General features: G+C 41.7%; 1 protein-coding gene across 6 annotated transcripts in view; it reads right to left on the bottom strand.

Moving 5' to 3' along the window:
- The window catches only part of arvcfb (ARVCF delta catenin family member b), a 251,388-nt gene that overhangs the window by 62,545 nt on the left and 161,900 nt on the right, over positions 1-26,943 (bottom strand). For 2 of the 6 annotated variants that reach the window (XM_086313099.1, XM_086313102.1), the window contains 5 exons: positions 25,862-26,020; positions 25,100-25,120; positions 18,774-18,917; positions 15,913-16,553; positions 6,408-6,913 (listed from right to left, as the gene is read on the bottom strand). In XM_086313099.1, the coding sequence (XP_086169225.1) occupies positions 6,408-6,913; positions 15,913-16,553; positions 18,774-18,917; positions 25,100-25,120; positions 25,862-26,020 (1,471 nt within the window). The remainder of the gene's footprint in view (positions 1-6,407; positions 6,914-15,912; positions 16,554-18,773; positions 18,918-25,099; positions 25,121-25,861; positions 26,021-26,943) is intronic. The other 4 variants (XM_086313100.1, XM_086313104.1, XM_086313101.1 and 1 more) reach the window with 2 other exon arrangements.

The raw sequence follows: 26,943 nt of genomic DNA, 5'->3' as shown, positions 1-26,943 counted from the left end.
GGCATTGAGGTCACCACAGTTTATATAAACAAATCTAAAAAGTAAAATATGGGTTAAAAAAAATAAACAATAATCAAAGCAAATGTTGTAGTTGTTGTTAATTTGATCAAATTTTCCATCTCTCACATGTGAAAGTATGTATGCTTATTAATAGGGTGATATTTACCAATCCACCATCCACTTCATTGGGTATAAATGGTCAGCTGCTCGTTAACACAAATATCTAATCAGCCAATCCGCTGCACCATTCCTTGATCAATAAATTATCATATTAAAGTAATAAAAACACAAAAAACTTCCAAAGGAAATTTTAAAAAAGTGAGAAGAGCAAATCTAGGCTGCAACATAACTGAAAACAAACAGAGTTGAATGAATGCAAGTACCTACTTTAATTAATAGTCTGAATAAAGCTCAGTAATAAAAATATGAGAACACTGCAAGCTTTACTGACACGACAGATCACATTAGATTTAATACACACCTCCTATGACCAGGGTTAGTTGCCTGTTCTGTTTGTTTTTTAATCTTGTAGTGTCTTATTCCTCACATTAACAAAGCGCCTTAAGAAAATCAGTGTTGTGATTTATTGGTGCGTGTGTGCTTTTTAAAAATGCAAAGAAATCCCTCACTTTGATGATCAGGCCTTAACTTTTCTTTCTGGTTTATTATTAATGTTGTTTATCTGCCGAGAAATAGTTCTGGAGCAGTCTAGTTGAGTTGGTCCAGAAAATAAGTTTCTAAAACATTGCGTGTAATAAAATGAATATGCTAAATAACCTGTAAAACCTACTGGAATATATTCCTGTAAACAGAACTTATTCAGCTATTAAAAAACCCTCCAAAGGCAACTGTGCTTCAGTTTGCATAAACAGGAAATGGCATAAGACAGAAAAACCTTGTTATCTGATATATATATATGCAGCAACAATCTTTTACTGTGATTGAGTTTTCTCATAAGCCTCTGATGACTTTGTTTTAAATGCAATCTAGCGAAAAGGAAAGCTTAACATGCACATTATAACCTGCCTCTTCCATCATATACTGTTGCTAACAGGCAGTTTGGATTCATCGTTTTTTCCTGATATAACCAACAGACTGAACTACATATTAACCAACTGCCGGCTCTTATACTCCCTTTTTTTTGCATCTCTCTGTGATACCTGGATATGACGGCTGGAGGAACTAAGAGTAGGACCGGGTAAGGGACTGGAGCTGTGGCTGGGCTAATTAAATTTTCCAGGCACCACTGGCAGGCATGTTGCTCTTCAAGCACAGCTATTAACTTAGTTCTGCCCATTACCGTTCTCCTCCTCTACTTCTCCTCCTCACCTCTCATGCCATCCATCACACTCTGAGAGGTAAAGAGGGACGGAGGCACGGTTCAGAAGAAGGGAGAAAGAGATTGGGCATGCTAGAGGCAGGAGAAGAGAAAGAGAAGAGGGAGACCTCAAAAAGTGGACTCGTTCTTCTGTGAATGTCCACAGAATAAGAAAAATCTCTGCTACAGTACGCTCGCACAGACACACACAATGTCTGCAGTGATTTACAGCAGCAAGATCCCACAACAAAACAGCTCCAGTAACAAATTGCAGCATAAAAAGGAGAAGCTGGCGTATAGCTGGGTTGCAAAGCGGTTTGCATATGTGACGGCACCTGCGGACACCAGGTACGGGACTTTCTAGTTGACCATCGGCTGGCATCTGTATGAGCTGAAACAATGCTGTCTGATCCCAAACTTAATGAAAACTTATTGCTTCCCTATTTTTTTTTTTTTGCTGGGAGTTTGCAACCCTATTAGTTAGGTTGCTTAATATTTCTGCTAAGTACTCTTTAAAATACCAGAATATGGAGGATTGAGTAGGTTTAAGTTTATTAGATTGATCAGTTTTGCTGAACTATGAAATATTTTGGGTGCAGTGTATTTTTTGCATACAGGTATAACAGAATAGCTTTAGTGTTTGTTTGTTTTTTGCTTGAACTTGAGTATGAACTTATAAAAAATGCAGCAAGATATTAAAAAAAACAGTTTATTGATTAAAAAACACTATATCGGATTTATATCGGTATCGGCCGATATCCAAATTTATGATATCGGTATCGGACATAAAAAAGTGGTATCGTGCCATCTCTAGTAATTAATAACACCAACAGAGTCGTATCAAGTGCATCAGTGAGCCGCTCAAGCAAGTCTGCATGGAAAATATCAAAGCCTTAGAAGTGGGGCACTTAAATGGGACGCAGCAATTACTAAGGAGGTGCCACCAATGGCTACACCTCCTTAGGAAACTCAACTCCTTTGGAGTCAGCACACCCATCATGATGACTTTTTACTATGCCTTCCTGGAAAGCATCATGACCTTCTCCATCACCTGCTGGTTCCACTCCCTCAGCCTTCAGAACAAGAACAGACTGCAGCACACTGCATCAGTGTGCTCTAAAATCATTGGGCTGGCTGTCAGAACTCTGGCACAGGTTTTCAGCCAACAGGCCCTTAGAGAGGCAGCTAAAATCATCAACGACCCCTCTCACATTCTTCACCCCGCATTTCAATGCCTCCCCTCTGGGCGATGCCTCCGCTGCATTTCCTGCAGGACTGAGAGGAGGAGCGCCACCTTTGTCCCCAAAGCCACTCTGCTTTTTAACACCAGCCGATAACACCATTTCCCACACCAGAAACATAAACTACACTCTTTTTATACTACCGACACTTTATTCACTTTTAGTCACTCACAGTTATTTATTCACCTTTCAGTCACTTTAATTTTAAAACTGTATATACTGTATATTCTGTGCATTTATTATCTCACTCTTATTGCCTGTTCTTACTGTCCTTATCTTCAACGTTATGCTGCTCTGTTGTATGTTAATTGCCCCTTGGGGATAAATAAAGTCTAAAAAAAAATGGTTTACCGTTTGAAAGTTGGGGGTGTTGGATAAAGTCAGATGGCATTAATCACTACAAAGTCGCTACTACACTGCTTCCTCACTGGCTTCATCTTGTGCTTTGGGTTTGCTAAAAACAACCGATAAAATCTGTGAGCAATGTGAAAGAAGTAGCTAGTAGGCAGAAAAGCCCAGATGACTCTCCCAGTGCATTTTGATGTCTTTCAGCTCACTGTTTTGGATCACTCCCTGTTAGCAGTAGCAGGAGGAAGGTGGCTGTTTTCAGCGAAAAGAGAGTCTGAGACAAAATCATTCTATCAATCTGTTCAGCAATCAACAGCAGGCAAGGCAACTACAGTAAGTGACGACCACAAGAAGGATTTAAAAAAACAAAACATAACCAGGAGGAGTCTGGACAATGAAGATCATTTTAATTGAATCTGGTTAAACTGGCTGCTGGTTGGTCAAAGCAAACTGATCAAGGCGTTCTGTGTAAGCTGAAGTTACAGTTACAGTTTTAGAAATGTTTCCCATGCTTCGAACTCTTGTCAGACAACACTGTAATTTTACTGACAAGAGCACAAAAGCCGGGCAGAGACAAACACATGTGTCTAGACATTATCTCTCCTCTAGCTTAAATCCCTGCCAACCATATGCATCTTTCATTCAAACAACAAAAGGTCTGCAGCAGGCACCTGCTTGAATGTCAGCCCACAAAAACCAGACGTCTCCTGCAGGGAAAACAGGAGAGAAATCCGCTTAATAATCTACATTTCCAGAGTGGGAATTGCTGGAGGGCACAAACAGCCTTGAGCCTACCAGGAGGGAAAATAGAATTACTCTGAACGATACAAAGCTCCAAAAATATGAACGACTCCACTGTCTGCCCAACTTGTGTGTTGGAAAAAGAAACTGCTCGGTTCTTTCCACGTCACCCATTTCCCCTGTAGAAAACAGAGCTCACTGTGGTTTCTGAGGGACGGCATAAACTCCAACAGCAAACTCTTAAACACATGGACTAAGAAAAGGGCCTGTATTTAAATCCCCCCAATTATATTTAATTGAGGAAAAACACAGCCAATTCCAGCCGCACCGGCTGAGCCTGTGAGCTGAGCCTGTGAGCTGAGCTTGCATTGTGACGGGCCCGTTTTCACTGGGGACGGAGCAGTGGCAATGGAAACGTAAAGCTGGAGACTGAGGCAGGGATAGGGAGGAAACCGTGACAGAGGGAAAATGAATGAGAGTATAGATAATGAATGAAAGAGAGAAAAAATTAGATCGAGTGAGGGAGGGAGGGTTGGATAATTACGGCTAGGAGGGAGGGGAATAACTTCCTCCGTACTGCCCTCCTTGTCTTGTGGTGCAGGGTTATTTTTAGCTACGAAGGAGAGCAACAAGGTACTGTAAAGGCAATCATTTCTGCTGCAGCACAGCCATCGCTCACTGCAACATCTCTGTCACGGCAGACAACACACACACACACACAAATGCATGTGTGTGGTTTTTAAAGGCCAGACTAAAGCTGTCAATAGCCAAAATATAGCCAACATTCCCCCTTAAAGGGCCACAGTCTCAAACATATCGACAACACAACACCTAGCTAACTATCTACATCTGCCCAAATCAGATTTGTCAGCAATTTTCCTCCCTTAATTTGCCACCTAAATAGCAACTCCTTTAATTGTTTTGGGCTAACGTGTATACTGCATTTCGCAAAGGTCAAGTTTCTCACTTGAAAGTGCTTCTCATTTTTCACACCGAAAACAAAAGCCCACTCTCAGATGCCAAACGTGTCAATACCAGCCGAAAGTGTGTCAGGTCAAGCCAATTGTGTTAGGGATTAGCTGAACGCACATACACAGAGTGTTTTCCCCACATCAATGACATTTACCGGGTCAAGGAGAAGAAATCCTATCCTAGCATCTGAATCAATAGCTCCTCTTAAAGGAATTAAAAACATACAGTATTTCATTACCCGATGCATCTAATAGCGTTTTCTGAAATCGATGTTTATATGCTTTTTGCTGTCCTATAGATCATCCCTCCACTTTCCATCTGTCTCCGCAGTACTACGTTGTGAGGTTAAAGTAATCAAATCTGAAATTTGATATCCGTGACCATTGGTGATCCTTTACTCATTAACATATGTTACGTTTAATAAGTGGTGAGAAAACCCCCACACCTATCAGTGCACTCAAAACACGTCTTCTTGGGATCTAACTAGGACTAATTACAGCTTTAAACGCCTTGTCTAGATCTTCACTGCCATACAGGGACTTATGCAATTCAGTGCTAATTAGGCAAGTATGTTAGAAACAAACTTATTGCAAATGTTGAGATGATTTATAGATATGAATAATGCTAAATAGTAACGTGTGTCAGCAGTTAAAGATCTGCTTCTTAATAAAGCATGACTCACAGCCCTGCAGTACCATGCAGAGAGAGACAAAGGGATTATGGCAGATTCCAAGAACAAAACAGTTATTTTACTTTAACAAAGAGGTTGCTGCTCTACCACGTCTTTTTAAATTCGTTTTTTTTAATCAGGAAGTGAAGTCTGGAGTCTGGAAAATTGGAGGTCCCAAAGAAAACCCACGCAAGCACATAGAGAACATGCAAACTTCAAACAGGGCCAAACCAATCGGGCTGTTGCTGTGGAACGATTTTAACCACAGAGCCACTGTGCGCTTTGACCTGTTAGTTTGTTTTACTGTGTGAGTCTACAGTTAGTTTGGATCCAAGTTACGCTGAAACACCAAACACATTGCAACTTAAGGAAACACCAGGAAATAGAAAAATGCAGAAAAATCCAAAAGTACACAAAACGCAACAGAAGTTGGATAAAAGACAACGGAAGAAGTCAAAAAAAGAAAAGCAAACATCTTTTGTTTTTTGTGGGTTTTTCGTTTTTCTGTCATGTTGTATTCAACTTCTGTAATGTTTTGTCTGCGTTTGACCTCTCAGGGCCACCGTACCCAACTCACACAATAATACTAAATAAACTAACCACTGGCAGTGATAAGCCAGTAACTCCTTTGTCCATTAATGCAAAATTACTGTTGTTGTTCACAGAAATCTGGTAGCTTTACACAGAAAAATGTTAAATGTAGCAAACTACAAAAATACATATCATTAGGTGGCTAAAATGCTTAGCATCTCTCCCAGTACTCCTACTGCTCCTCCATACTGGGGCATGCTGACAAGATGTATTATAGGTAATACACTGACTGTGGAGAAATAGTTCATATAAATCAAACAAATAAAAAATTCAAATTGACCTTTTAATACAAAAAATTGGATGAAATACTAAATAAGATTAGAGGATTATTGGTTGTCTACAAAGCTAGGTTAACTGTTTCATACCTGCTTTCTTAAAGCCAAGAGAAACACCTGCCTGATGTGTCATCGTATCCATCACAAGAGACTTGAATAGTATCAATCTCCTCTAACTTCAACCACAACAGGAAATGAGTGCAATCCTAAAATTACAAATTATTAATTTAAGTTGGAAATACGTATCTTACCTGTGATGAGTTCTCGTACTTCCATGTCGTTGGTCTTCCTCAGAAGGCGGATAAGGGCCGGGATGCCATCACAGTTCTTGATGGCCACCTTGTTGTCATTGTCCTTGCCATAGGAGATGTTGCGCAGGGCACCACAAGCCTTACGATGGACTTCAGACTTGGGGTGATCCAGAAGACCCACCAGAACTGGAATTCCCTTCAGCTGACGCACATCTTTCTTAATCTTGTCATTTTCGTAGCACAAGTGCTGCAGGTAGGCAGCGGCGTTGGACTTGACTGGGTCGATCGGGTGGCCTAGCATGGCAATGACCTCAGGGAGATCTGGGTCCCGCCAGCGTGGGTCCTTGCGGATGCTGTCGATGGAAGGTGAGCGACGACCACCCATGCGGTCCAGACTGGCCATGCTACCCCTCTCTGGCTGAGCCAGTGGTGCTGAATACATCCCATGGATGTAAGGGTGGCGCTCATCGATCAGCTCAGCCTCAATGGGGTCATCTGGGTACCCTCTGGATGAGGAGAGAAGAGAGGACAGTTAGGACGAGGAAGATGGACGAGGTAAATGGGGGGTGACTCAGACAGATTTGTCCAAGAGAAGAATTAGGCAGCCGGGGGGAAACACTCTGAGAGAAGCTAACTGAGGTGAAAGCTGCTGACTAATGAGGTGAAAAGAAGTGAGAGACAGAGCAGGACAAGGACACGGTACTGGACAGAAAGAGAAGGATCTGTGGTTCAGATCAGATTTTACCAGATTTGCCAGAAGCACTGTGATGGTAGTTCTTTGCAATAAAATACATATAGTATGCAGCATTCTTATTATTCCTCCCTGCCAGGTGGCAGCAACAAAAAAGTCAGACTTCAAGAAACATAAAGTCTTAGAAGGAGTGACTGAGAGACAGGAAAAGACTGGTGAAAGAAAAGACGGGCACTTCACAAAGAAACAGACAAGGCAATACCAAAGAAAATCCTTTGAAGGATAGCCTTGTGAAGTTTTTCCTTTTCTTTTTTTTTCTAGAAGCCACCACATACGGCAGAGAAAGGATTTGATGTCTTTTCCCCCAGGGAACAGCGAGAGCTCGGCTGTCCCCTCAGGGAGGACTATGAGCTCCTATGATACCTCCAGGGCTCCCTTTGCTCACAGTGCCAACTCTAGCATACAGTTGCTGAAATGTTAATGACCATCACTCTGGGACGCTTCTACCAGCATTACCCTTATTAGCGCTACTGACATTACAGCTAAGGACCTAAACGGTCTTCAGCTTTGCTAATTTTTCTGCAATGGAACTGAGTGGCAGAGAAAGAAGGGAGCTCATGGGGTCCGCTGAGGGGGGAGGTTCCTTTAATGATCCCCTATTTCCAAAGCCTCTCAGAGCCTGCTCTTTACAACTCTTTACTCCATAGACAGGCTCATCAAATTCCTGCTGGAACATGGATGAAAAAATAGGCGCTCAATTCCAGTGACAGATCATCGTTGCTAGAGTTCAGGTGACTTATTGTTTTTCTTTAATCATAGGAAAGGTTTTCTTTTTTTGTTGGGCTCAACTGCAGCAGCTCAGGTAAGCCAAATTTAACACTGGCAGAAAAGTTCAAAGGAACATTTTTGAAGCTTGTTTCACTGACATGTCTCCTTTGTCTATAAGGAGAATGTTTAGTAGGTAAAAATCTTAATATGGGAAGAGGAATATCATTACATGAGTGCACTTACGCACAGCCATTATCATACCTCGCCTACTCCACAGCTTGAGACTGCGTACCCTCATTACATAATACAGCTGCTCTCCGCTTGTGGTACTTGATATATGGTGGTTAGTGGTGTGACAAAATGGTGGTCAGTGGTAAGCTGACTGAGCTCTAGTTGTAATGTGTTTTTTATTAATTATGCTTCCCACGCATCGTCACTTTCTTGTTTTTATGAACAAATTTGATGAATGTTTAGTGCTTACTTCAAATGAAAATCCTCTACTTCTTCACCTTCTCTATGTTGCGATGCAGTCTAGGTAGTAATGTCAAATGGTTGTAGTGATGTTGGCCCCGGTTTGAACACATTTTCTGTTCCCCTTGAAATTTAAGCCCAAGCCGTTTTCCAAAGAATCAGCCGCCGTAGTGAGTAGTTTACTACCTGGCAGGAGAAATCTCTGACATTTCAAAAAGCGATTTTCAATTGCTATCTGAGATCGCTTGTGAAAGAAAAATACAGACATGACATTTGCTCTTAGTCATTGCTTATAATGAGCTGACTAAATGTATCGGATGCAACAGGAGAAAAGTGACAACACAAAGCTGCGGGTCTTTTGGAAGTTCCCCACAAGCATCTTTCCCGTTCACGTCTCCTCTTATTAAGACGAAAGCTGTGAAGGTGTACGTCAGTTTTTTTGTTTCATTTCCACTCTATGTTACAACCAGATTTTGGATGGTTTGCATAGTGTGGGTTGTTTGAAACAAGCACCTTTTGTAATGATAGCTGTGGAGTGCAACAAATTTAATCAGGTTTTCACAGATCTCAAGTGCATGAAGTGTGCAAAGGTACTGGAGACCTTCCTTGGGCAAAATATGTATAGAACAGGGTGTTTAAAGCATATTAAGGCCGACAAGTTGATATGGTCCTGCATACTCTTTACAGCAGCAGACAATTTTCCATATCTGTGTGCTATCAAAAGCCCTCCACAAAATAACGAGAGCTGGAGGGCAAATAGCACAACGTTAAGTGCTTGCACACCTAAATCAGTCATCTCTCTGTTTCTAAGTTCAGCACGGTGGAACAAAAAGGACATTTTGTTATTACTGCTTTTAAAGTCATCACATAAAATATATTTTGTTAATTTGTGCTAAACTTTGAGCACTCAGTTTATCTCAATGTTTTTTCCGTTCTTTGCCAGATAAGAGACTTGGATGCTTAGGGGCCGTTGTATAATCGATAGAAGCTGGTTAAAAGTTGGCTGCAGGACACGTGCCCTCCCTCGTTTGTTGCGTTGTTTTTCCATAACTGACATTTTGGCTTTTATGGTACAACTTGGTGCGTCTTACTGCCAGAAAAATCGATACGAGATGTACTAAAAGAAAAACTCCTGCTTAACTATTGTAAAAAGATTCTAAATCTCCTATTCAGGTGGATGGAAGGAGGATTAATAGAGATGGAGTAAGACAACAAGGCTGTCAAGAACAGCCCTGCGGCTAAATGCTGCAAGTTAACTAAATTGAAAGAGCTGTGGTGCTGAACGGCTGTAGCTTGAAGGGATATGTCAAGTCACAACAAACCTGAACTGCAAAGGGCATTTGGTGTATTCTCCGTGTTTACGATTCTTTTAAAAGTTTATTTTTCCTCTCTAATCTTTATGGAACATTTTGGGGAGCCACAAATCTCAATAGCAGCCTGTAACCACAGTATGGAAGGAGGGGCCAATCACGAGCGCAGAAGCCTGATTACAGCACATCATTTGGACAACAACTGCTGCTCTGAGGTTTGGCAAAAAAACACTGAGCTTCTTGACACACTACAAGGAAAAGGAGGGAAGTTTTAAGCGCATGTGCACGTGCTGCTGGTTTACTAATTGCTTCCATGTGTACGCCACGATCCAAACACATACAACAACATTCAGAGATCTCTTTCGCTATAGAGTATTTGACTTGACAAGGCAAAGAAAGGCAGAAATTACCCCGCTCTAAAAGAAGGGAAGTTCACAATCTCAGCATCAACAACACTGCACATACCCGCCACACACACACACACACACACACGCAGACACATTATCTGCCGTGCCGTGTTTCTCATGCACTTTCTTTAACGTGCACTTCAATACACAGATAAGATGTACAGTTGTGCAGATCGTGCCTCATTTAGATCTGGGCCAACGTGGCAGGGCCGGTGGTGAAGCAGACATCTTGAGGCTGAGTGATGGGAATGTCAGGATTTGCATTTAAATTGGCGCCATTGTGCGTGCAGGGTAGGGTGTATTCATAGGATGTGAAAGGGTTCTTTGCAGCCAGATATGATGATGCTCTGAGCATGATTACAGAAGATCACTCTCCTCATGTTAATCGAGCTGGTAAATGTCCAGCCTATTTGTGTCGTGTGCGACTGCGCGGGCGCGCTTGTTTTGTTTTATGACACAAAGAACAAAGAAGAAAAGATAAGCAGATACAGTAGATATGAGATGTGTGTGTGGCTGCAGAGTTTGGTATTCATCGATTTGTTTGAACTCTGTCACATCCTCACTATGCTCCCATTGCTTCATCGTTTGTCAATTACTTGCATCACATTTCAGTCACGGCCATGCATGAGCCTCGTCTTCTGCAGGCCCATAAAAAGAGGCGACTATGAAGGATTACAGGCTTAGAAGATGTTTGGATTTCATATGTACAAATACCATCCTGGCATTTATGAGGTTTTCAGTGACTGTCCCTGTTGACAATTTGCTCATTTTGAATTAATATTGTTTTATCGTGCATAGAAGTCATTGTGGAAATGGGAAGTGAAAGGAACAGAGCTGGAGTCTTTCCATCCAGTCACTTTTTAATTACTCTGGTTTTCTGATAGCATTTTCTTTTACATAACTACTTGAGTTGTTTATTTTTTTTTTAATAAAGTGACATTGTTTCATTGACAGAGTGGAAGTATAACTACCCTGCTTCCACAGATGGGAATAATACAGAATGCAGCAACTTCAAAAAAGTAGTAAAAAAGTGGACAAAAACAAATCAAAACTGGAAACTGACCAACTGTATTAAAAAAAAAAAATGCTCATTTTGAATTTGAGGCCAGCAACACACGTCAAAGACACTGGAACAAGATAAAGTAAGTAATGCTAAACAGGAATCTCAGATATCTTGTAACTAGTTGTTTAGCAACAGGTCATCAGAATGATTTGCTATACAAACAGCAATTACAAAGCAGGAGCAGATATCACTTCTTGTGCTCAGGAAAACAATGATCAGCAAAGATAGTCCAGGGCAACCTCACAAATACAAAATCCAGAAGCATCACCATCTGCTATGGGCCAAAGATCTTTTGCATGGAGCAGCAGTGCACGAGTGTCCTGTACAAATGCACTCATGCACTTAACAATATGAACCGATTTCATGGCAGGTCTGGCTTGTTTTAGCACTCTGGATGCTAAAATAGCATCCTGCAGTCCAAACCTGTCACCCTGTAAAAACACTAGAGACGCTGATGAGCAGGTGAAATCCTGCATCAGGCAAGAATAAGAAACAATTTGCTTTCAAAACTGCAACAACTGTTCTCCTTATTTTAAGTGTTATTGAGGTGATGCAACACAGCTGTAACTTTTTCAAAAGGAGCACAGAAAAACTGAAAAACTACTCTTGCTCTGATTGGATTTGAATGCCTCTTGACAAGATGGGACAAGGGAGAAAATGCCTGAGTTGGCTAGTGTCACTACAGACAAAAGAGGATAGAAATGACCCCCTCCATCCACCGTCCCACCCCACACTATGCAATTAAGCGGTCACTAAATGTGTCTGCATGTATTTACATGTCTGTGTGGGGGGAGTGACCCCCAACGCTGACTGTCCAAGGAGAGATGAGCCATTAAAGACTGGTTTAAAAAAGCTTCAGTAGTCTGGCAGGGTTCAAGAGCAGCTATTAATCAACCTGGCCCTGAGGACACCCACACCTGAAAGGTGCTCGTGGACACACACAGTGTGTCACACACACATTAAGGATGTGCTAGGCATTCACATTCAGACAGTGTGGGGGATGGGGAGAGGAAGGAAGAGCAACATGTATCTGCAAAGCCTGAGCAGGAGTAAGAAAGAGATGATATATATATATCTCGATAGATATATATATATATATATATATATATATATATATATATATATATATATATCGATAGATATATAGATAGATATATAGATAGATATATAGATAGATATATAGATAGAGAGATAGAGAGATAGAGAGATCGAGAGATCGATAGATCGATAGATGGATAGATAGATAGATAGATGCAGAAAGATATGGCAAAGTATAAAGTGCCCAGACAATTAGATGCACCAGCAAAATATCAGATAAAGCTCCATCAGGCTTGTCTAATTCTACACATCACACACTATACGGAAGCTACAATTAGCACCTGCTGCTTGGAGTTTTCTTTCATGAACATAAACCGTAAAAAAATGATCCCTCCTTTCAATGGTTGGCTCACAGATACAAAGCAGAGATTCAAAGTTAAGTTCTTTTACAGGACATAAGGTATCTCATGTCTGATGTTCACTAAGATTACTGAAAAAATGTTTGACTGTGTTAACAGATGACAAAGGGAGAAGCTGAAGGTTGAAGAAGAGAAACAGCAAATGCAGATGTTGCCATGTAAAGAAATTCACGATGTGATCCATCTGTTAACATCCTGTCATGTTATGGTTCACCTTTCTGGCTCAATGACCGTATGCAAGTCTCTGCATTTTTGTATGTATGTGTACTTGATAGCTATGGTAATACAAGACTTTCAAATGAGGCACATCCAGAGAAGCCCAAAAAGACATCATCATTTCTGTCCATGAGCAAACACTCATCCACGGAGGTGACAAAATGAGTGCTTGACTCCAATGCATAAAGAGGTTTTATTACAAAACATCTTCATTTCTGAGCATAATTGAGGGCTTGCAACGTAATGATAAGCTGTTATTAAAGTCCTTAAATTCCCAGATTTATTACAGCACGCTGGGTTAGCCAGTGCTTTCTTGGAAGAATATTAATTGTGCTTCGAGTGCTCAGGAGAGACTGGGCACTCGGGAGTGAGCTCACTGTCACTGTTACTGTTACTGGAAGGGAAAAGGCTGTTTGGATGCTGTTGTTTTGACACGAGTGCAGGAAAAACTAAGCAAAGAAGAAAGAAAGATCGTCTTTCTTTGGACAGCAGTCATCCACGAGCTGCTACAAATCTGTGTTTGTGTGTGTGTGTGCGCAAGTTTGTGTGGGCAATCACATGAGCAGCTGTCAGTGTGCATGTCTGAGGGGTGTATGTGGCTGTTAGGGCTGTGTTGTGACACATGTAAGGCAGGCTACAAATTGCCTGTCAAAGAAAGCGCCTCTCACAAAGCGGATGGGGGAGTGACTCGTTTTGTGAAGATGTGGATTATTATTAAGTGTGTGTGTGTGTGTGTGTGTGTGTGTGTGTGTGTGTGTGTGTGTGCGCGTGCGTGTGTGTGTGCGTGAGTGAGTGAGACACAGACAGGTACTATGTGTGTAATTGTCAGACTCAGAGCTAAGTCAAAAGTGTGTAAAGACAGATATTCTGATTAGCCATCTGTTCTTCGGAGCCTCATCCGCATCAGTGTACTCTGAAATGCACAAGTGGGTCTGTACATAAGTTTAATTAAGATGCTGGATGAAAGCAGACTTCTGCATCACTGTAAAACATGTGCTATCCTGCTTTTTTCATGCCTTTGGATGACGGATTGCTACTGAGAAATGAGACCTTCCACAACCCTTTTGGTTTCCTTCAGCAGCCTATGGAGGATTTCTATGTAAATGAGGATTTCTATGTCATGTCCTGAACTCTATGAACAAGTGCCTTTCTCAGTGAGTAACACTAGCTAGAAAATTCAAGTTAACAAACTGTTCAACGAATGACTGGCTCCCAAGAACTTCACATAGAGAATAAGAAGGAGAAACTTTCTGCTTCAGCTCTGCTAATTCCTCCGAACTCCTGGGCCTGGTCTGGCAATTTTCAGATTAGTCTATTAATAATAGAGTAGCTCAGTTACCACTATATGGCTAACTTTATCCTGCTTGCTAATCTCATTGCTTATTAAATGATATGTGTAGAGTGACAAGTGATACTGATTTTGGCCAATAATAAGTAACTGTTGCTTTGTACTGAAACAGACTAATTTTCCGGTAGCCATACCTTTGTTATGCAGCATGTATCATTGGTCAACTTTAGTTTCAACATGCTGATATTGAGGCAGAAACACTGATCTTTCAGCTAGTGTACAAGATTCATAATGTCTCTATGGCAACTGACATACAGATGTTTACTTCAAATACAAAGTAACATTTATTTTTCCGTGTATTAGCTAAATTTACACAGGTAACTCAAATGTAACATTTGCACATTGTTATGCTTATTACACTTACAATTTAACGGTCACCAGAGGGGTTACATTTTAAGAATTGACATTATTTCCTATCTCGTGCACCTTTATCATTCTACACCATTAACTGAGGGTCAAAGATGGTCATAACAAATGCCAGAGAGAGGAAATTCCTATATTTCCACTTAAAAACCCCTATTGTTGATATTAATGTAAGGGTTAACGTGCCTGACCTGTAACAAAATGTTCAAAACTGTTCTCTTTCTTCTTTTTGTGTCGTTTTAAACACTGCTCACAATCATATGTAGCAGTAATTAAGCTATTTAGGTTTATGATTTATATTTAGATCAACACTTTTCAATAAAAGAAAATATATTTGTCACCATCCGTGTAGAGTTGACGATGACATGAGCCGCATGGGGCCGTTGCCACTCCGTCTTTATTCTGAGTTACACCTTCCTATTGCATTTCTAATGGTGCCAATAATTTAATATGTTATCTTTCAAATTCTCAACTTCGGCTAACCTTCTGGACGTGGATGTCATTAATAACAATGATGTCCTGGAAGTTATGGAGAGCCTCTTTAAATACAACTAAAACCAAACACATCCAGACTCTTTCCTCTCTTGCTCTTTGCTGCACTTAAACCTCCACAGCCTGTCTTTAGACTTGGCTTCAGGCCCAAACATTTTAGCCCTTAGATTGGTGGAGGAAAGGTGTAGGAACTTGAAAATATCCATCTGCTACAGATCGCTGATTGAAAAGAAGTCTTTAAGACACACCAAGTCGACTTCAAACCCTCTCTTCGATTTACTTGAGAGTGGACATTTTTCTCAGGTTCTCCTTTGGGCGGCAACAAACTGATTGGAAACTATTAGGAGACAAGGGTCCATTTTGGGATCTTATTGTTAGAGGCTGACAAGCTTTTTTCTGCCCAGCGGAGCCAAGTTTTATGCCTCTCTCTACAAAGGATCCTGAAAAAAAGGAAAGGCTTTGAAAGATAGCTGACAAAAGCCCGCTGTCCTCTCCGACTCTCCCTCATCATGTCTCTCATTCCCACCTCTTTACCCCTGACATAAAAACATGTTCACTATCTACTTGGAGGAAAACAGCAATCAAAACCAACTTATTCTTTGCTTCCTTTCTCAAACAAGGTGCTCACAGACAAGAGACATCTGTTTACTATGATGTAGTCTTTTTTTATGGTGTAAATGAGACAAATACTCTTCTCTCTCATTGCAGAGTTCACTTGTGTTAACACAAAGTATCTTAAGCATAAAATACTCCAAAACAGAATTCTAGTGCAAAAAAGTAAAATATATACACTGTATGAACTTGCACACCTTTACCAAATTATTCCCCATAAGCAGTAGTAGCAGTATAAATGGCTGTATATTACAATCTCACTATGTCAAATATTAGCCAAGGACTCCTTTGTAAAAGCAACCCTCACCTGACTCGGGGGCCATCACGCAGCGGTTCCCGGTGGGTGCGCCCACGGTTGGCCCCTGGCAGGGTGCGTCGGTTGGCAGTGGAGTAATCAGGCTCCAGCTCATATGGCTCCTCTTCTTCGGGGCCCAAGCTGCGGCGATCATCCTCCAGACCATACGGCTCAGGCTGGAAGCGTTCTGGTTGTGAGCGGTTCAGATCCACAGTGCTGCTGCCCATAGGCACCTGGGGCTGCGCCACATGGCCATAATCATCCTTTCTGATAGGCAGGGTGTAGCTATTCTCCGGCCGGTAGCTATTAGGCATGTATGGGTACCGCGGCGGCCGGTAGTTGACACCACGAGAAAGACTGCCGTAGTTATCCGTCAAATCGGTGTAGCCATCGTGAAGACCATAATGGCGAATGTACTGGCTCTCCGGTGTCTCTCCATATGAATCGTTGTAGGAGTTGTTGTAGGAGCGCGTCAGGGTTGAGGTTGCTTGAGGCGTTATGAAGCGGTCACTTCCATTCTTCAGGTATCGCCGGTCAATGGAATCGGTGTAGCTGCCCAGCGGGGACGTGCCTTCAGGCAGCGGCAAGCCATCGGGGCCGAGGGGCACCTGACGCACTGTCCGAGTGGTCACCGTCTTCACCATCTTAGTCACCTGCATGGGGAAACAGATACACACTGTCAGACAGCGTAGAACAATGTTACACCAAACCTATGCTACAGTGGTCAGCTTTAAGCTGACAACACACATAATAAATGTGAGCACTTGGAAATGTTAAGGTTTAACTCAATCTTTAAACCCTTATGCCAACGAGGCATAGTACTAACTGACCAATATTCAATTTTCAGCCTGTGTAACACGTTGGTTGTTAGAAAAAAAAGCAGGCAGTACATCCGATCTGCTTTAAGACAAACGCTCCAAATTTAAACCCCAGATGCTGTGTGTACACAGGAAGTGCAAATTCAGGCTGAATAGTGCTGCAACTGAGCCTGATGGAAGTTGTATAGCTCCACTGGACCTTGAGTCCCGAATGGCTCCAGATGAGCAATGTAGCGTCACAGTCCATAGCTGAGGGACTGTTAAAGCCAGACCTGCGTGCACGCATTTCTCAAATTCGCATCATCCTTGAGCTAAATAACTCTGCTTCCTCTGCTGTCTCTGTGGTTTTCTGGCTGGAGAATGACAGACAGCGACTCCCTCCTTGGGCTCTCTGCCCATATAGAAAGCAATTTGCTGCCCACTGAATTCTGCTGTGGCTGATAATTGGCTATTTTGTCCGTGGCTATAAATTCATCTTTAAAATTAATGAAGCTGATGAAAATTAACCGTCATCTGCAAGGGGCGCAGGTCTGATGTAGTTCACGTCGTGCCTGACAAGGTGTTGCAGAGAGTTTTGTTCCCTTAAAAACTTAAAATCTAAGGAAAAAGACAAAAAAAGACCCTGCTCATTCCTGATTCCGATGGGCTTCATTTTCAGTACCGGCCCTGTTAATCTGAAAACGCCGTCTTTATTTTCCCATCAATGCCATGATTCTGATTTTAATCAGGAGCAGAGGCACGTAATAATATCATGGAACCACAATGAAGCATTAAACCGCACCACAAAGGACGGCGCCAGGAGCAAACGCATAAACCACATATCAGTTGTTAAACACGGCATCCTCATTAACTTGCTTGAAACAAATAGAAATTTTCACTGGCCTTGTTTCTTGGTTACACTCTCACTGTGAGCTACATAAGACAGCCTATTTCAGGAACGTCAAGGTTCATTTCCATGTTTTAAGCACAGTAATTACTGAATAGTTTGCATTTGTTTCTAACTGCACAAAGCTGAGGTGGAGTGGCATAGTTAAAAAAAAAACCCAAAGAGCTCATTTGCTTGAGTTACATCAGCTAAAGGATGTGCATGACCTTAGAATCACAATAATGAGCTTGCTTTCATCTTGTTCACTGTGGCAGGTCATAGCAGGACCTCAAGTCTAGACTGCTCTGGTGCTACTTGCTGGGCTTCGGTGACCCAACAAGAGCTAGAGGCTGAATGTCATACCGTGCATGAGGTGGCTACATGTGCACAATAAATAAATAAACATTTCTAGTATTTTTTAATCACATTTGGTTAATATTTGGTGCTATTTTATTCTGACAGAAACTGAGACGAGGGTACGTTGAATGCTACAGCTTCCCAGCCTCGACACGCCTGGCTGCCTTGTACTAACACAGCTTTTTAGGCGATTTGCAAGGGCTGCAAAGGGAGCTATCGGATAGGTTTCAAACGCTCTTTGATGTGCGCTCAAGTTCACAAGGCGTTAAACCGTCACGCACGGGTAGACGAGGGACCAGGGTTTCAGAAGAGCCTCTGAAATATGCTCAAGTGGTGTAAACAGGCTCAAAAGAGAATTGCTAAATTGGTTGCAAATATATATGAATATGTAGCAATACTCAAGATTTCTGTGTTTGTACATGCTTGGAAAGTGACAGCAGTACTGAAAAATGTTTAACAAAAAAACAAAGCAAACAAAAAAACCCACAGGCAGTTAAGACACAGTCCTAGACGGTTTATCAAACTGTTAAAACAGAGGGGAAAGTAGCAGGCGGCAAACTGTCCACTTTACAGCACTGCAAGACATTTCACAACCTCTGTGGCATTCACTTTATCGGGCACTTAAATTGACAAGGTGGCCATGGGCTAGTGAGGCAAAACTGAGGGAGTGATCAGATTTTTGAGCAGCTTGTGATTGCAAAACCTTCGATTAGTTTTCATCTTCTCTTAAAGAGAATGAGGAAAATTAAAACTGTTATTATATCTTGGGAAAATTCAGGCAGGCGGGGGGAGGCAAGAAACAACACAAATCACACAGGCTCGGCGTCCTTTACTGGGTCTGTCTCAGATAGGGTGGGGGTCGAGTTGGTGACCGGGGTGGGGGTGCGTGTGGCAGGCCTGGACTCCACTAACAAGTTGTCAGATACCAACAATGGATGGTAGGTGCGACGGGTGATGGTTTTCACCACTTTGGTGACCTGAAGTTGAAGGGATTCGTGGGAAAATTTGTTTCATTACACACTGATCCATACAGTTCTGATTCACATAGTCTGAGTGTAACAAGCAATGGTGCGCAAAAGAGAAACAGCTTAGGAATAACAAAATGATCTAATAAACAGATACACTGCTATTTTAATGAGCTGGAATCACCACTAAACCACAGATGTGTAAGAGAAGTCTCCTCCAGTGCCAGTGGGACCTTAGAGGAGGGGTCAAATATTTGTGAAGGAGTAAAGCTCTTCCCATAATTCAGATATTTAGCTACTATGTGTTTTCCGTCATGAGACTGTGATATTCTTTCTTTTAACTGTTTGAAACCCAAAATGGCCACAGCTGGCCGGTCAGAGTGTTTCTATTTTTTGGATCAAAAATTTTTTTGTACACACTATATGTTAATAACATCAACACCTAGCAATAAATCCGTCAGATGACTGTTCATGTTATAATGTCGGGTGTGGAGCATCCACAGCTATTCAGTCTGGAGGAGGCTGTAAAGCTTTGTGAAAGGAGGCTGAAACAGGTCGATGAGCCAATGAAGCTCACTTCTGATGGATGACAGCGACACCAACATTTTTAAGGATTTCAACTTTTCTGTTGGCCTGAGTGACTGAAGCTTTCTTTGAGGTGGAGCTATCATTGCTGGAGTCAAACATTAGCATAATGTTAGCTTATAACCAGCTGTTCTTGTTGTTGTTTAGCTGGCTCTTGGTAACTGTCGAAGATGGGAGGGTAGCAATTCTGATCTGCTGACAGTAACTGGGACAAAATTGAGAATGAAAAGGCGTGTTTATGCCTATTTTAGTGTGTTAGAGCTCTGATTTCAGTTTAGTGCATGAGGCTTGAGATGAGCTGGAAAAGGACGAGGTAGAAATGTGGAAGGGGAAAGGAGTGGTGGAGGTGCCAGATCAGGAATCAGATCAGGAATCTGGAAGATTCTAATAGGATACTATATAGGTAAAGACCCTACAATAATACACAGAAAACAGATATATGTATATATATAAAAAAACCTCATCTTAAGTGCGTCATGGTTCCATATACAGTGGGGCAAAAAAGTATTTAGTCAGCCACCGATTGTGCAAGTTCCCCCACTTAAAATGATGACAGAGGTCAGTAATTTGCACCAGAGGTACACTTCAACTGTGAGAGACAGAATGTGAAAAAAAAATCCATGAATTCACATGGTAGGATTTGTAAAGAATTTATTCGTAAATTAGGGTGGAAAATAAGTATTTGGTCACCTCAAACAAGGAAAATCTCTGGCTCTCACAGACCTGTAACGTCTTCTGTAAGAAGCTTTTCTGTCCCCCACTCGTTACCTGTATGAATGGCACCTGTTTGAACTCATCATCTGTATAAAAGACACCTGTCCACAGCCTCAAACAGTCAGACTCCAAACTCCGCCATGGCCAAGACCAAAGAGCTTTTGAAGGACACCAGGAAAAGTATTGTAGACCTGCACCAGACTGGGAAGAGTGAATCTACAATAGGCAAGCAGCTTGGTGTGAAAAAACCAACTGTGGGAGCAATCATCAGAAAATGGAAGACATACAAGACCACTGATAATCTCCCTCGATCTGGGGCTCCACGCAAGATCTCATCCCGTGGGGTCAAAATGATCATGAGAACGGTGAGCAAAGATCCCAGAACCACACGGGGGGACCTGGTGAATGACCTGCAGAGAGCTGGGACCAAAGTAACAAAGGTCACCATCAGTAACACACTACAACGGCAGGGAATCAAATCCCGCAGTGCCAGACGTGTTCCGCTGCTGAAGCCAGTGCATGTCCAGGCCCGTCTGAAGTTTGCCAGAGAGCACATGGATGATACAGCAGAGGATTGGGAGAATGTCATGTGGTCAGATGAAACCAAAGTAGAACTTTTTGGTATAAACTCAACTCGTCGTGTTTGGAGGAAGAAGAATACTGAGTTGCATCCCAAGAACACCATACCTACTGTGAAGCATGGGGGTGGAAACATCATGCTATGGGGCTGTTTTTCTGCCAAGGGGACAGGACGACTGATCCGTGTTAAGGACAGAATGAATGGGGCCATGTATCGTGAGATTTTGAGCCAAAACCTCCTTCCATCAGTGAGAACTTTGAAGATGAAACGAGGCTGGGTCTTCCAACATGACAATGATCCAAAACACACCGCCCGGGCAACAAAGGAGTGGCTCCGTAAGAAGCATTTGAAAGTCCTGGAGTGGCCTAGCCAGTCTCCAGACCTCAACCCCATAGAAAATCTGTGGCGGGAGTTGAAAGTCCGTGTTGCTCGGCGACAGCCCCAAAACATCACTGCTCTCGAGAAGATCTGCATGGAGGAATGGGCCAAAATACCAGCTACTGTGTGTGCAAACCTGGTAAAGACCTATAGTAAACGTTTGACCTCTGTTATTGCCAACAAAGGTTATGTTACAAAGTATTGAGTTGTATTTTTGTTATTGACCAAATACTTATTTTCCACCCTGATTTACGAATAAACTCTTTACAAATCCTACCATGTGGATTCATGGATTTTTTTTTTCACATTCTGTCTCTCACAGTTGAAGTGTACCTCTGGTGCAAATTACTGACCTCTGTCATCATTTTAGGTGGGGGAACTTGCACAATCGGTGGCTGACTAAATACTTTTTTGCCCCACTGTATGGCACTTATAGCAGAATTCAAACATAATGTGTTAAGCATAGGTTACCTTTTCGTGACACTGAAACTTCAGGTTAAACGTACCTCTCTAACTTATTAAAAGCAGTTTTTAAAAAAGAAGTCCAGATGTAGAAGCCTATGGGGGGGAAACCTCTCACTTGATTTATTTGAGGTTATGGTCTTAATGGCTAGTTTCAAGTCTTCATAAACGCAACATCATGTTCATTCTGTAAGCTATGGTTCCAGTTAGAGCCAAGGAGGAGGATAAAACAGGCTTTTAGAGCATACGAGCGTGTGGTGTCCCTCAGTTTCTCAGCCAGATCAGTTTCTCGCTTGTTGTCTCTAGTTTCAAAATACCGAGGTGGCAATCGTTAAATGGCTCAGCACCAGGGAACTTCCCTAAACGATTGATGACGTCACAGTGGCTACATGCTGCTTTTCCATGCATTTTATGGTCGCATAAAATGTTTGGGGGAAAGTGGGCTTTAACACTAGGCCTGTTGAAATCGTGACTCAGACGTTATTATTCAGTTTTGTCTCGATTGTTAATTATTCCTCTGAATCCAGCATTTGTCAGGAAGCTTCAACTTCTGTAGCCCCACGCAGAGTTAGCCTGCTATCTCTCATTAGCCTCCTGCAGTGAGAATAGACAAAGACTTGAGAAACCCATTCAGCAATTTTGAATACATTGTATCCGAAGCACCAGTCAAATCATTTTTCCTGTGGGTGTCAGACACGGAGCTATTGACAACTGTGTCGATTTCAAGAACGTCCCAAGGTGGCAATTTTCCTTTGATTAGCTGCTTCGTTAGCAATCATTCCACTGAAGCCAGTTTTAAAAAGGGGTTCACAATATATCTGACACCACTGTTGCAGTGTATCATCAACTTTTAGGAGGATAAAGAAAATTAAGACTCTTGTCAGATTTCAAAGCTAATTATGTGCCGGGCTCGGCCATACTTATAAACCATGTCACATGGCTACAGCAGTTGTCTGCATCTTGAGAGAAAAGTGTTCTTACTCTGCTCTAGTAACTGCCTAGCTTGATGAGTGTGCAGTCTATCTTCATCAAAGACAATTTCTTTTTTTAATAACAGCCAGACATGAATAAATCACCATTAGGCCTTTTTTTCCCCTCTGGAAGATAATAACCAGTTGCTGCTTCAGTTTGACTTGCCAGTGTATGATGGGCGATGAAAATGCTATTGGTTTGGTGGTCTGCATCCACACACACACACTAGCTCACATCCAGACCAATGAGAAAGAAGGCTGCTTTTATTGGTCCAACTGTACTTTAGCACTGAAATGACCGGTGTTTTATTCAGAGTGTCTGCCAGCAGGAAAAGAGGGCTGGGAGGCAGCCAAGAAAAAAGAAAAAAAAAAAAGCATGGCATTGTAGGGCAGGAGGTAGAATGTGGATCTAATTGAGCATGTATATGTGTTCTAACTCATACGCACGTTCAGGGTCCGGGCCAGTTCACTTTTGAATTGACCTGATTGAGCGCATAAACAGAACCAGCAGTTAATCTGCCAATGAAAGGTTATTCAGTGCTGTTTTGCAGCCTTAAATGAGAAATTTCCAAGATTAACTCCATTTGTCACCTGAGATTTACCGGTCTCTTTGCACAACCACACAGTTCTACAACACAAGTCCCATCTGTTTTTATTTTTTCCCAACGGACAATCAGGGGGGAAAAAACCCCCACTTTTCTCTTCCTTTGCCATTATTCAACCAAGTAATTTTCCCGAATACTGAATTAAAAGAAAAATATTTACAACTGAACAAACTTTTTTCCTTTTTTGCCTGCAAATCAGCAATGTAGGAGAAGCTCCAGTGCTTCAACTTCAAACAGTCAGGTGGGGGATAACCATAAAGGGAAAGGAGTGTGTTAGCATTAGAAAGCATGGCAAACCTTTGGGTTAAAAGAGCACGTATGCACATAAATACAACTGACTTGCTGGGAGAAATGGAAAGAGGGATAGGGTAAAGGAACACTTCAGAAAAGGGAGTCAAAGACAGGAGAGGAGTTGAGGAAAAAGACAGACAAGGAAAGCGAGCAGGACAAAATTCTCTTTGTAAATTCTCAACTGGGTCTGGATCTGTTTACCACCACAGACCTACAACCTTCCACAAGTTCACCCTGAGCAATCTGCTTAATCTACATTCCCCTTCAAAGTGACTTCCAGAAAACAGGCAACCCCACCTCTCAGCAGGGTGGCAGGCCCTTAAAACTAGCCTCGTTCTTTCCCCGTCCTCGGCAGCAAAGCCCTTGATTAGTGTGATGTTTTACTGCGTGCGTTTTGTGTGTGTTACTCCTAACAAGTCTTGCGCTGTAATGCATAAAAGCGTGCGAGAGAGTTTGTGTGGCCAATTCCCTAGCAGTAAACAGGCTGGAGGGCAACGGGTCCTCCCTGATGAGGGATTAGACCAGGCTTTTTAATTACAGTTTCACAGTCACAGGAGTAAGAGCTCCACACAGCTCCTCACCACTGCTCTGGAAGCCTCCAGCTACAGCAGCTGACTGTAGCCACAAAGGCGTATATCTGAATCCCCCCGCAAAGATCTTGCAATACAACCCTATCTCTGAATGCCTTAAAATGTAGAAGCAAAAACTGAATTTTCAATCCCAGCATTATTCTGATGATGCTGTTTGGTCAAATCCAATACAACAATGAATTCAGGCTTTAGCAGAATAACGATACCGCCTGAAAAGGTTTCACAGCTCTGAGATCTTCAGCAAGGTAGCAAATGATTTTGTCCTGGTTTACATGTTAAACAAACACCAAATTTACTTTGATTTCAAGAAAACTAAAACAATTTCACTGATATTAAAATTCCCCAACCTTATAATTTAAAGCGTACAGTTTCAGGAAAATGTTTGTGAACACTTCACTGTGTTTCTTTATAAATATCACCTAAAACGTCATTAGATTTTCACAAAAGTCCTAAAATTAGATATAGATAAAAACTAGACTTGGACATTTATTTATTAAGGAAAATGGACTGCATTAGTCAAAACTCTTTAGAGAGAACGCATAATGAGTTGCTGTTTTTGTGCAGGACCCACAAATCTGATGTGTTTGTGTCCTTATTTGCTTTCTCAGACGTTATTGTGAAGGTCCGACTTTGATTGATCCTTTTTCCAAACTCACTGATTCAAAGAGTCTGATTCTAATGTCGCCTCCATATTTACTGCTAAGGCCACAGACTGTCAAGCTTTTGCTTGCAGCTGTATATCAAAGTTATAAATTATAGACTTTCTTATAATTTATGATTCCACCAAGGAATACTGAGACACTACATAAAACAAAGACAGAGAAAAACTATGCAAAAGAGAGTATTGCTAGGGACAGATCAACCGAGGTGGAAGCAGCAAGCAGTGGCTTAAGTGAGAGGTCGCTTTTAGCTTGTGATGATGCAGAGTTGTGTTGCACGCTGCTGCTATAGCCTGTATGGGCACACAAATAATGGTGGCGTGATGGGAAAAGCTATACTGGTACAAAAGTCAACTCACCTTCACGTTAGCTGATATACCCTTACAGAAAAACAAAAGAACACAGTAAAGGACGAATCAACAAAGGAGCTTTTGAGGAGCACAAAACTGATAGAACATCAGGGGAATTTGCTCATAATAATAATAATAACAATAACAAATAAAAGAAAGAAAATGAAGAAAATAAAGCCATGAGAAGGAGATGAAACCACTTTGGGCTGTAGGATTATGGGATTTATAGTTCTTAAGAATGGAAGTCTGGGAGTGGAGATACGGTACCAAGCAGTAATCCATAAGCATAATTTGAGCAATACTGAAATGGATCAAAGGGACTTTGGGGAGTTTTGCTACTATGAGGTTATTGGGATCAATGTGCCAAAACAATGCCGCTGCTTTGAAGAGTCCTACTCGTGTGATAGTACGCAGAAAAAGTATGGCTTACCAGTGTTATGCACAGGTCATAGCTTTATTTTAAAAAACATTTTAAAGTTTCAAATTTTAACTGGATCACTCCTTTAATTTAATATATCTGTGGGGGACAAAAATGATTTGATCCCCTGCTGAATTTATAAGTTTGGTCACTTGCAAAGAAATGAACAGAAATTTGCTCCATTTAAATGCTAGAAATGCACCAGTTCAACAGCGTATCAAATAATTTGCCCCCCTGTATAACTGACCTTTCTATTTAATCATGTCGTCACTAGTTTTTTTTTTTTTTTAGGATCAGCATCAGCCACTGCCTATGCACTGTGACCATGCTGTGTGTGCAGCTTTGCGTCTTACCTTGGTTTCTGTGCGCCGTGTGGTTCCATCATCAGAGGTGACCACTGAGACGTGGGAGGTGGGGGTGCCGGGGTCTTCTTCAATGGTGACCGTCTCCTCCACCACCTCCTGCGGCTCTTGCATCATGGCCAGGGATGTGGCGTTACTGGGGCTCTGCTCCTGTGCAGAGAGAAGTAAAAAAGAGAATCTGAGAAAAACTGAACTGAAATAACCGACAGATTTTAAAAAAAATTAAATAAAAAAAGCTGTTAAGATAGAGTGGAGAAAAACAGAACAGCATCCAGGTAATCATCCATTAGACATACGACAAGATGAAACTTTAATTGGGCCACAGCAGCAACAAATGACATTAGAATCCAGCAGAGAGAAGCGGAGCATAAATAAGAACATTGCAAATGAAGTGTATTAAATATAATGCCACCTGCAATTTGCAATGCAACACTCGAACATCAAGTAGATGGAAAGTGTGAAGCGCATGGCGTGAATAATAATGTGTAGAAAATAACCGCTTTAAAATACACGGATATGAATAATAAGTGTTTACGATTTCCAAACACGATGCGGTATGAAAAAAAGGGCTGCAGAAAATATTCATGAAAATAACTGAAATATGAAAATGTAACTGTATTGTATGGATATAATTAAAAATAACATACTGCCGTTTTCACAACGACAGTGACTCAGTGTGTCAAACGTATTCAGTCTGTCCCTGCTTGTGTATAGGTCATGGAAATGTACATACACTGTCAAAGATTTAAAAAAGCAGTTTAAAAACACAAATGCACAACTGGTTCACTCAAAAAAGGACGTAGCTGAATTTGAAATGTTCACGTTATTGTCACTGTAACAGCAGCAGATTTAGGATAGGGAACATCAGACATGCACTGATTCAGTAATTGAATTGGATAGTGGTTGGACAGTGACTCAGAAAGCTAGACTGGACATCGATGACAATAGGCCAATCGATTGGATTCGGTCTTGCTCTGTGTTTACTATACCACGTGTCAGCAGCAGCGCAGTGATTGTTAGAACAAAACCTAACATAGCACGGAGGAAGATAACAACAACTTGTCAGCAGATTG

The sequence above is a fragment of the Aulonocara sp. 'chitande type north' Nkhata Bay genome, linkage group LG12 (assembly GCF_057382095.1).
Source record: "Aulonocara sp. 'chitande type north' Nkhata Bay isolate Kocher_YH1m ecotype deep benthic linkage group LG12, A_spYH_male_GT1.1, whole genome shotgun sequence".
NCBI lineage: Eukaryota > Metazoa > Chordata > Actinopteri > Cichliformes > Cichlidae > Aulonocara > Aulonocara sp. 'chitande type north' Nkhata Bay.
Note: the sequence above shows the minus strand (reverse complement) of the source record. Positions and strands in the feature narration are given on the sequence as shown.